The sequence below is a fragment of the Grampus griseus genome, assembly GCF_964374135.1.
Source record: "Grampus griseus genome assembly, chromosome: X".
Classification (NCBI taxonomy): Eukaryota; Metazoa; Chordata; class Mammalia; order Artiodactyla; family Delphinidae; genus Grampus; species Grampus griseus.
In genome coordinates this window covers 127420359-127431542 of record NC_138999.1, presented here as the reverse complement: position 1 = coordinate 127431542, position 11184 = coordinate 127420359, and the positions used below count along the sequence as shown (strand labels likewise).

General features: G+C 55.4%; 1 protein-coding gene across 1 annotated transcript; it reads right to left on the bottom strand.

Moving 5' to 3' along the window:
• Positions 1-1464: 1464 nt before the first annotated feature.
• Positions 1465-6320, bottom strand: HMGB3 (high mobility group box 3). Its single transcript, XM_082681518.1, has 5 exons — positions 6246-6320; positions 3948-4102; positions 3532-3671; positions 2900-3074; positions 1465-2464 (listed from the first exon to the last, which is right to left on the bottom strand). The coding sequence occupies exons 2-5, from the start codon at positions 4095-4097 to the stop codon at positions 2324-2326; spliced, it is 606 nt and encodes a 201-aa protein (XP_082537644.1). The 5' UTR covers positions 4098-4102; positions 6246-6320; the 3' UTR covers positions 1465-2323.
• Between the last annotated feature and the right edge of the window lie 4864 nt (positions 6321-11184).

The following is an 11184-nucleotide window of genomic DNA, read 5'->3' as shown; positions in this document are numbered from 1 at the left end:
CGAGCGCTTCCGTCTCCAACACACACATCCGCGGACTAACGCTGGGCAATACCAACACTCAGCTACTTCATTGCGGCCAACAGTTCCAATGCACGTACACAGCGGGGCTCAAAATGATATTTAAGATCACCATCTGCCACTATGGCCTTCACCCCTCAGCCCAACTTGAGACAAAATGCTTCATCTTCCAACAGGAAATAACCACGGAAACTTACAAGAGGCCTCTTCCAGCTTAACAACAATTTAACATTTTAACAATCTAGGTGCCAGAGGTCAAACCACTGGTAGACGGGTCTTTTCTGATGCATTTAGTGCTTGGAAGCAGTTGATTCCATCAGCCTGCCCTGCAGGTACCCCATGATGGAAACTGCAACAGGAGCCCAGCCGTCTTCCTTGGACTGTTTGGTTTCTTGAAGTCAGGGGAAAAAAAGGATACTGCTCCCTCCTCCACACATCCCTCACTGGGGTCCAGGAGAGGTTGCTACAGCTCAAGACCACCTTGATTGTTGAGCAGAACAAATAATGTTACTGTATGAGTTCTGGGGGGTAGCCGCAAGGGGTGAAAGGAAAAATAAAGCCCAAAAGGTTTTTTTTTTTTGCTGTTTACCAATGAATTTCACACCCACAACGTGGACGGTAGAGTGGGAGACCAAACGCAAAAACAAAAACACCCTACACAGTAGTCAGCCTTAATCCTAACCACCCACCTTCCGGAACCTCTGAAAGGTGCTATATCTTGCTTGTGCCATGACCTTAGCGCCTATATTCAACGGCTCAAGCTTTTTTTTTAACATCTTTATTGGGGTATAATTGCTTTACAATGGTGTGTTAGTTTCTACTTTGTAACAAAGTGAATCAGTTACATATATACTCTGTTCCCATCTCTTCCCTCTTGCGTCTCCCTAACCCACCCCTCCCTGTGCTATGCGGCTGCTTCCCACTATCTACCTTACGTTTGGTAGTGTATATATGTCCAAGCGTCTCTCTCGCTTTGTCACAGCTCACCCTTTCCCCTCCCCATATCCTAAAGTCCGTTCTCTAGTAGGTCTTTCTTTATTCCTGTCTTACCCCTAGATTCTTCATGACCATTTTTTTTTCTTAAATTCCATATATATGTGTTAGCATACGGTATTTGTCTTTCTCTTTCTGACTTACTTCACTCTGTATGACAGACTCTAGGTCTATCCACCTCATTACAAATAGCTCAATTTCGTTTCTTTTTATGGCTGAGTAATATTCCATTGTATATATGTGCATCTTAATGCCTCTCGGACACAAACAAAATCATGCAGCGGCTTCAAGTAGCCCTCTTCCAATCTCCATCCTCAGGAGGCTGGCCACAGTAGGTCCGTCATTTACCAGATTCACCAGGAGGCTAGTCACCAGATACCATGGAGTAGGTTGTCCTCCTGCTAGGACTGCTGTGAGTCAGACATTTAGACTATCATAGAGCACGATTTTAGAAATGTAATACTGTTTATTTAACTTCAAAAACATTTCAGCACTCTAAACATACAAAAAAAAATAACAGAACATTGCAGATCGTGTTTAGTACAGAACGTTCTTGAACTTTCATCAATGCAGTGGCTCTTGGCTTTGCTGACAATGAAGAGTTCTATGGTTTGTTTAAAAAACAAACAAACAGTTTAAAACTACTGCACTTCAACTAAAAAGGATCCAAAACACTTCTCATGCCAGCTGACCCCCCCCTTTTCCACAGCTAAGAATGGCAGCGGGATGCTATGTCTCTATATACAGAAACAAGACAACCTGAAGCTAAATGGATGCCCACTGCAGTGTCCAAGGTCCAGCCCCACAGTGCACGCCCTGAGCTACGGCCCCTCCGGAAGGCATCGCTCCTACAGCCTCCACGCCAAGCAAGGAGCGTCAAGAGTGTGTCTCGGTTGCTTTGTTCTTTTTACAAACTAGAGATATGTACAGTTGAGAACTCGGGATTCCTAGCCAATGACCATAGAGTTAACACACCACCTCACAAATTAAAAAAAAAGAAAGAAAATGCCAGAAACATCTTTAAATGCCTTGTCACACCAACAGCAAAGTGCACAGAGTGAGGAGAACACGAGAGCCTTTTCATTTTAAAAATGTTTGGCAATATGTACAACTTTGATACAGCTTCCGGGTGCTCCAGACACGTAAACCACTGACGACTGCTAGAGCACTCTGAGAGACTACCATATGATCATGATCCAACTGGGTAATTCAACCTAATGGAGGCAACAGGCACACCCCAGGCGAGAGCTGTGGCCATCCCTGTGCCCACTACGCTAAGGTAATTCACCAGGAGACAGGCCAACAGTTCCTTTTATTCATCCTCCTCGTCCTCCTCCTCGTCCTCGTCCTCGTCCTCATCCTCTTCATCTTCCTCTTCCACCTTTTTCCGGGCAACTTTAGCAGGGCCCTTGGCACCATCAAACTTCCCTTTAGACTTATAGTCTGCGACATCCTGGAAGCAACAGGGACACGTTCCAAATGAGCAAAGGGTAGAAGCAAAGCCGTCCCCGACCCAGAATAAGAAAACGAGGGAGGAAGACAGGGCTGCTCTTTCAAGTATTTGTTTCCAGATTCAAGTTGGGTTCTCGGCCATCGCAACTGCAGAGTGAATGGGCGTTCAAGGGCTCTCAAAGTCCCGTGAATAGCACTATCGGACCCTCTGCCCGGGGCATCCCACATGATCCAAGTTCGAGGCCTGCCTGAAAAGCTGCCCCAGATACAAACATCGGTCAGAAGCCAGACCACCAGCACACCAGGCTGATGTGGAGCGGAGACGGTTCCTGCAGCCTTCCACCCCCGGCCCAGCCACAGCCAGGGCAGCTGACTGCTCACCCATCCAGGCTCGCAGGGGCCCCAGCCGCGCAGGGCACACCAATTCCCCTCTCACCTTCTCGTATTTCTCCTTCAGCTTTGCTGCCTTGTTGATGTATGGCTGCTTCTCGCTGTCACTTAAGTTATTCCACATCTCGCCCAGCTTCTTTGCCACATCTCCAATAGAGATGCCAGGGTTTGTAGATTTGATCTTGGGGCGGAATTCAGAACAGAACAGGAAAAATCCAGACCTTGGAGGGGAGAATGGTATACATTAGATGAGAACCCACCAAAACGGGAGCTGAAGTCGAAATCCCGTGTTCCTACCACTATGACTACTGCCACGTGAAGAAATGTGTGATGCCATGCACAATGTTACAAAGCTGTAGGTACCAGAATGCTTACGACGCTTCAGAAATACATGGTGCTTCCTCAGTTCCTGGGAAGAGGGGAGAGAACGTGCCTATGGACCCTGACACCCAGAACTGGACTGTCTGCCTCCTTCCCAGTGGAAAGGCCGACGGCCAACCAGGCGCACAGCTCACAAGCACAGCCGTAACTCCGGACTTCCCTGGCCCTGCATTTTAAAGCTCAAAGTACAGAATGTTTTGCAGAGGTATCTCAACATTTTTTTGGTAAAGTTATCTTTTAAAAAATCTTTCAAGCAGAAGGAAAGCTCTTAACTGTTATCCTGAATCCTACACTTACGGTGGCCTCTTGGGTGCATTCGGGTCCTTCTTCTTCTTGCCTCCCTTAGCTGGTCCGTAATCCTTCATTTCCCGATCATAGCGCACTTTATCTGCCTTTGCCATTTCATCAAATTTAGACTTCTCTTTCCCAGACATTGTCTGCAAAGAATAGGACCTGTTAAATTCCTCAATGCAGTGAGCACATACCTGTTCGGCTGTCCTGTAGTTAAAGTGGCAGCTGCTATAATCACTTGCAAAAGGGGACTGAAACCCTGGTAGAGTCTTCGAAAACAAAAGCACACATGCAAAGTTCTAAAGACAGGCAAGATGAGTCTAAGAGGAAGAAAACAGCCACCTGGGGTTACACTGAAGGTAAGTAAGCACAAAGTGTGAAATCCAACTAGGACTGGCTTGAAAGACACAAGAGAAAAATACCTTCCACCTCTCGGAGCATTTCTTGGAAAATTCTGCAAAATTGACAGGGACCTCGGGGTTTTTCTTCTTATGTTCCTCTCTGCACGTCTGCACAAAGAAGGCATAAGCAGACATCTTGCCCTTTGGTTTCTTGGGATCACCTTTACCCATCTTGACTGATGAAAGGAAGAGAGAAAGAAAAACAAATACAATGAATATGTACAAGATATACCAAAGGTGGCCATTTAGGAAGAACCCTCCTCCCCCCAGATGCCACTTGCAGCTGAAGGAAGAGTGGGGAGGAAATCAGTTTCACTGTCGCATGTCATTTAACTTTTGACCAGCATGAAGTGCGCTGGTTTGCGAGTTACTTCTCTGAGAGAGATCAAGTTGTCCAAATGGAACCAACTCAAGTGGGGTGGCTCAGGTATATTCCGACTCAGAACTACCACGTTTTGAAAACGACAATCACATAATGGGGAGGACACATTTGTAGAGGGCGCAGGTGGATGGCTGAAGCTTGAAACCAACGGCTTAAGGCTAGCTGGTCATCTGTTTTACTATGTTAGAGACGAAAATACTGTCACCACTGCCAAACACAAGATCCAAGCAGCAGAAGTGCAAAGAGGGAACATTTGAAATTTCACTATTTTTGAAGCGTTCTGGCTTATAGAAATGGCTTTTACAAGAAGGGTGAGCTGGCAAGTGAGCAGATATCCCTTGTACTACTAGTTCAAATCTGTCACTTCATCGTTACCTAAAGGGGGAGGGGAGACCAAAAGGGGTAGTCTTGCTCGTCCGTAAAGCGGAACGCATGTCCAGCCAGGAACACTTTCTCCAAAGTTTCCAAATAAAAATGCAGCTGTGGCGTGTCATCGTCCCTGTCCCACCCCCCCTGCTTCCCGCCATCTTTTCCTTTTCCCACACCCAAGGTCATCACGCAAAACTAAAGCGCTCCCCTTCGCAGGGACAGAGCGAAGGGCTGAATTAGGGCCCCGCGGCGGCGGCATGGGTGCGGCGGGACGGGTCGCGGGGGAACCCCGGGCTGGCCATGGGCAGCCGGGCTCGGCCCCGCGCTGGGTCACCGGGACACACATAATTCACCTTCCATTTTGTCAAAAGCTTCCTGATGAAAGAAAGTGCCCCTGAAATCCGCCGCTGCCACCCCCGGGGGGCGCACGGGGTCGGGGGCGGCGGCGGCGGCAGCGCGCCGGGGGCGCGGAGCCGGGCGAGCAACGGCGGCGGCGACGGCGGCGCCAGCCGTGCCTCCGAGCCCCGTTCGCTAAAATGGCTGATCCGCGCGCGGCCGGCGCAGGCGGCGGCGAACAAAGCGGTCCGGGCCCCGCCGCCGCCGCCGCCTGCTCGCCAGCCCCCACCCCGCCCCGCCCAGCCCGGGGCTGCGGGGGCCGCGGGCCGGAGCCCCCCCGCCCCCGCCGGCGCGGGGCGCACTGCTCCGGATAACAAAGGCACCCGTGCGGCCATGACGCTCGGCCGCGCCGGGGCCCGCGGCGGCGACCCCGGCTCTCCACGCCTCCGGCCGCAGGCCGCGAGCGCCGGGGCCGATCCCGGAGCCCGCCCGGGAGCCGCCGCCGCCGCCCACCCCGCCCACCCGCCCGCCGGTCCTCCGCTCGCCCGAGCCCAGCGCCACGCCAGCCATGTTCGCGGCGGCGGCGGCGGCGGTGCCCGGCGGGCAGGAGAGGAGCGGGGGGCGGCTGGCCCGCGCCCGCCCACCACGGGCCGCCGGGCGCTCCCGCGACGGCCATGTTAATGCAGAAGCAGCAGTGCAGCCCGCGGGTCTGCAAGGCGCCCGCCGAGCCCGGGAGTGAAGTTTGCCTGCGCCGTAGCCCCCGGCGGGCAGCGATCGCCCGCCCCCCGCGGAGTCCGTCCCGGGCCGGGGAGCACCGGCCCCCTTCCCCGGGCCGCCGCCCCGCGCCGGGACGCGCGCCGCCCGAACCCGCAGCCGCCCCTCGGCTCGCGCCGCCGCAGCTGCCCGAACCTCTGGCTTCAGGGGGCCTCGGTCCCTGGGCCGCTGCCCCGGGGGCGTCGGCCGAGGGTGGCTCCGCGGAGGGAGCCCAGCCCCGACAGCGGGGAGCTCAGCTTGAAGCACTGAAAAGTTGAAACACCTGAATTGCTCCTTCCTTCCCGCACCTAGCAAGAAAGGAGGCGAAGGGGGAGGGAAGGGCGCAGGGAGGAGAGGCAGGGGGCGGCGGCGGAGCGCGCTCGCGGCGGCGCGGGCCGGAAAGTTGTGCGGGCGCGGCGGCGGCGGCGGCGGCGGCGGCGGCGGCGGGCGGGCGGGCGGGCGGGCGGTGCAAAACGTACCTGTATTGTTCGCTAGTCTGGGCAGCGCAGGGCACGACGCGCGGCTCAGCGCTCCACAGCCTCGCGCTAGCTGCCTCCACGAGAGCCGCCTGATTGGCCAGCGGGCTCCGCCGTTTAAAACAGCCTCCTCGCCCGGCCATTGGCTGCGGGCCTCATGAATATTAAACAGGCGCGGGCGCCCATTGGGCGCGGCCGCTGGGATCATTCATTCAAACAGAACAACCCGCCGGCGCTGGCTGCAGAGGCAAAACAGAGGAATAATAATAATCTCGCTGTCCCACCCCCCGCACCCCCGTCTTCGAACAGAGCTGGGATCTCAAAGGACTTTGGAGAGGTGGCCCCGCCATTCCCAGCGGCCTCGGCCTCTGGTGTCTGGAGGGCGAGGTCGAGCCCGGCTGCGCTGCTCTCTGCTCCATCTGCGCCGCGGCCTGTGAGCCCCCAGCCCCGACCCCTGGCCCCCAGACAGCCCCCCCCCCGCCCCGGGACACCTCCAGGGATCAACCGCGAGGGTCGACGGTCCTCCACCTCCACCGAGTTCCGCCGTGACTCTGCCGCTGGGGCCTGGCGGCAGCTCACTCTCGAATGCCCGGCGGAAGGCGGCTGCTCACTCCGGAGACCTCTGGGTTTCGGCACTCTCAGTCCCCTGCCCCGCCTGAAAAGCACCTGATTCTCCTCCCGCGGATCGCGCTCGACTACACTCTTTCCACTAATTGCCAGAAAGTCAATCTGTGCTGCAATTGCGGAAACGGCGAGCTAGGTGGGCTAGAGGAGGGAACCGGAGTTTGGCAAAAGGAGAGAAATCGTGGGAAGTAGTAGTTTTGCGGGCGGGAGTCCCCTCTTCACTGCCTCAGTTCAGGCCCGCGTTCCCTTTGCTCTTCTGACACACACCCTGTTGAAGAATAAAAGTTCTTGGAATAAATGAATGAGGTTTGACTTGGCCTTGGCTTTGTCACTGGGTGGTATGGCCTTGAGCCAGTCAATTCTTTTGGGGGGATTCAGGCAATGGTTTTCAAAATGCGTGTGTCGAGGGGGACAGTGTCACCTCTAAGGGATGCTGGGAAATGCTCCATGACTGGGATATGCTGCTGGAGTTTAATATGAGGACGGGATGGCCAGGGATGCCAAATGTCCTGCCTTGTGCAGGAGAGTCACACAGGAGGAAGAAATGTCCCTTTCCAGATGCTAGTATCAGGCCTGTCGAAAAATATCTGAGCGCCCCCTTCCCTCTTGGAGATACCATGAGCATCCTGGAAAGAATGGAAGAAAAAGGAAGGGGGAGAAAAAGGAGCACATTTCAAGGGCTGAAATTTAGAGAAAATAGTAGAAGAGGCATCATGAGTTTCTATCGAAGTTCCCTTTCTAAAGCACTTTGGAAGGCCAAGCTAGCCAGCTATTTACAATTTCCATAGTTAGAGATGAGACCCACCCAAAGATGAGTTTTCCAAATGCTGTTTCCAGAAACTGTAGCTGAGTTTGAGGTATGCAAGGGAGCTGACCTCACAAGACACCTACCTCCCTACCCCCACCCAGCTCTTGCCACCTCCTCTGAATGTCCTGGGCAAGTCTGAGCCCCTGCAGCTGGCACTGCTGGGCTTCCAACATCAGGGATCCAACTGAGACCAAAAGGCAAAGATAGTGCTCTTTTGACAAGAGCCACAGGTATCAAGTCAGTTTCCTAGGTCCCCAACATACAGACTCTTAGGAATGCAGACATCTTAAGGCTCCCTCGTCTAGGCGTCCCTGTTAGAGCTAGCTGAGTGGTTGCCTACCTTCTGCTTGCATACCTCCACTCACAGTGAGCTTACCACCTCCGTTCTGGGCTGTCTTTTCCTTCCCAGGGGGGAGCAGGGCCTCCACTTATGGTCTAACCAGTCTACAGAGTGCCCTAGCCTCTCAATGTTGTCAGGCCTTTCTAGGCCAGAGATGGGAGTCAGGGTCTCAGGCAGGACAGGGGCCTCCTTCTGGTCCAGCCACCGCCTGGTGTCCTGGCCACAGTGGGAAGCTGCCCTTAGAAGTTGGCAAGCACCGAGCTGGGGGAACCGGAGTGGTCAGCCTCAGAGCCCACGGGCACGACTTGGCAAGCCCTCGAGTGGTTGGTGAGGGTCACACTTACAAGCACAGGGAAGTCACAAGCAGCACGTGTGTACACACTCACACCCAGGGCATTCCCAGGGGCAGGAGTTTGAAAGCCAAGCCAGAGAAGAGAGCTTACGGTAAGTGGTGTCCAGACATCACCGGCAAGACCCCTCTTCCCTACCCGCTGCCTCCGATTTCTGTGTACGTACTTTGAATGACGAAAGGCTTCCTCCCATTCTTCAAAGGAAGAATTTTCACGTCTGCTCCCAAGAAAGCCACTCCTCTTATCAAGTTGAAGCACTTGGCCTGAAGCTTCGACCTGTGGTCACGCTGACCCGTGCCGGAGATGTGAAGGCTGTTGCCATGGTTCCCTGACCTGCCCCCAACAAACACACATATCACCCCAAGTCTCCATGTCTCCTTCAGGCCCAGTCTCCCCAGTTCCTCCATCTATTCCACATGAGCCTCATTTGGGAGGCCCCTCGCAGCCTAGGTTTCTCCTCAGCACGGCCTGTCTGTGGCAGCAGCTGGAGCGCAGGCGGTGCCTGGTAGGTCCCTACCTCAGCAGAAACTCTCTCATAATTCAATCCCACGTACACGTCTTGAATGTCTACTAATAAATAAATAACAGAAGGGAGATGGGGTGAAGCGGGGTTGGGACTGGAGGGCAGGGGCGAGGCAGTGGCTTTGGACTCTGTCACTGACTTCATGGTGGGCCTTCTGCCATGTCACCTCAGCTCTGCCAGCCTCAGTGTCATGTGTCAAAGGTGATTCGACCTGCGTTATCCACCGTAGCCACTGTCCAGTCTGCTTGTGAGGGTGTGTGTGAAAGTGATCTGACTGTCACCTGTAAAAGGCCACCAGGGCACGGCTAAGAAACAGCCTGGAAGGTGAAAAAAGCGACAGAAAGTCAGGGATGCCCGGGCATGGCCTGGGCTCAGGGCTTCCAAGGCAAGTTGCCTCTTCTGTCTGCAGCAAAGTTCGCTGCCCAGTGGCTTGGGGTCGCTCCAACTGGTCAAGGCGCTGGAAAGCGCTTTAGCTGCATCAGTCCCCTTTGAGGTCAGGCCCATCCACGCAGGGGAATCTCAAACCAGAATCCTGTAAGCCGCTTCGCTGCCTGGAGACGTTAGGAAAATACTCCAAGGCAATAGGAAATATGACGGAGTGTGGGAAAGAGGTTTTCGATGCCTGGCAGTTCAAGACCCCCTTCCCCCAAAACTAAGGGGAATCTTCATCATTCAACAAAAATGAAACCCTGGTTCCTTAGACCTCACCGTCCCCCAACCCCACCCGAGGTCTCCACCTGAGCACCCAGGGCTTAAAGGTGGCATCCCCGAGGCCCATCCAGGCCAGGGGGGCAGAGGTGGGGTCAGATTGTTGAATCACTTAAAATATGTTAAGGGCACTTGCTGTGAAGATCCCACAATGAGTACAGCCTTTCACTAGCAAACTGGGAGCCTTTGTAAATTCCAGTCTTCACAGGTAGGGAGTCTAACTGCTGGCTTCTAGGCCTTCCCAGGGCCCTTGCCCCACTCTGCTCACTCCCAGGGGATCTGGGGCCTCCCCTGGCGCCTCCACCTCACCTTCCCTCTGCTCTTGGGTGGGAGTTACATTCCAACTGGACTCTTTTCCCGAACACAGGAACCAAGGCTCTCCGCCTCTCTTCTAATGGGATTGTAGAGCATTAGAGACACTGGCACCTCGGAAGCCCACTAGCCCAGCCCCCTCCTGCCACAGAGGGCCCCCCAGGAGTCAGTGGCTGAGCAGGGGCTGGAAGACTGGTCTCTTGACCCTTAGTGTCACGCTTGTGTTACTCTTTTTTCTTTTGGCCGCGCCGTGGGGATTGTGGGATCTCAGTTCCCCGATCAGGGAGCAGGGATTGAACCTGGGCCCCTGGCAGTGAGAGCGTGGAATCCTAACTACTGGACCACCAGGGAAGTCCCACACTTGTCTTACTCTGTTTTGTTTGTTTGTTTGTTTTTTGCGGTACGCGGGCCTCTCACTGCTGTGGCCTCTCCTGTTGCGGAGCACAGGCTCCGGACGCGCAGGCTCAGCGGCCATGGCTCACGGGCCCAGCCGCTCCGCGGCATGTGGGATCCTCCTGGACCGGGGCACGAACCCGTGTCCTCTGCATCGGCAGGCGGACCCTCAACCACTGCGCCACCAGGGAAGCCCTCTACTTTTTTTTTTTTGCGGTACGCGGGCCTCTCACTGCTGTGGCCTCTCCCATTGCGGAGCACAGGCTCCGGACGCGCAGGCTCAGCGGCCATGGCTCACGGGCCCAGCCGCTCCGCGGCATGTGGGATTTTCCCGGACCGGGGCACGAACCCGTGTCCCCTGCATCGGCAGGCAGACTCTCAACCACTGCGCCACCAGGGAAGCCCTGTCTTACTCTTAATAGCTCAGCTCCACTGTGGATGCAATAGCCATTGGCGAGGTGGCAGGGGCAGCCAGCGCCCTCGAGAAAAAGGCGTTCCAGGTGGGGAACAGATGGGAGGGCGGGGCCAGCCTGCGCCACCTCGCCTGCCCCCGAGGCCATGGGTCAGGCCGCCGCGGGAAGGGAGCGCGGGAGCCAGTGCTCTTTAACATGACGCGGCCACACCAGCGCCTCCAGGCCTGCCGGCCCCCCCTTCACATTGACTGAAAGTGAGAAGTGGGCCAACGACCAAAGGATTTCCTCCACGATGCTGCCCACACTGCTGCCCTGTGGGCACACAGTCCTCCTCCATGCAAGCCCATCTCGAGTCAAGGACGTGCCAGGCGGGCCAGGGTTCCTGGCGAAGATGAAGATGAAATGAAGGGTCCCTGCTCTCCCAGGCACCCAGTCCTGGGAGAGCTGTGATGGGGGAAGGGCGAGGAGGGG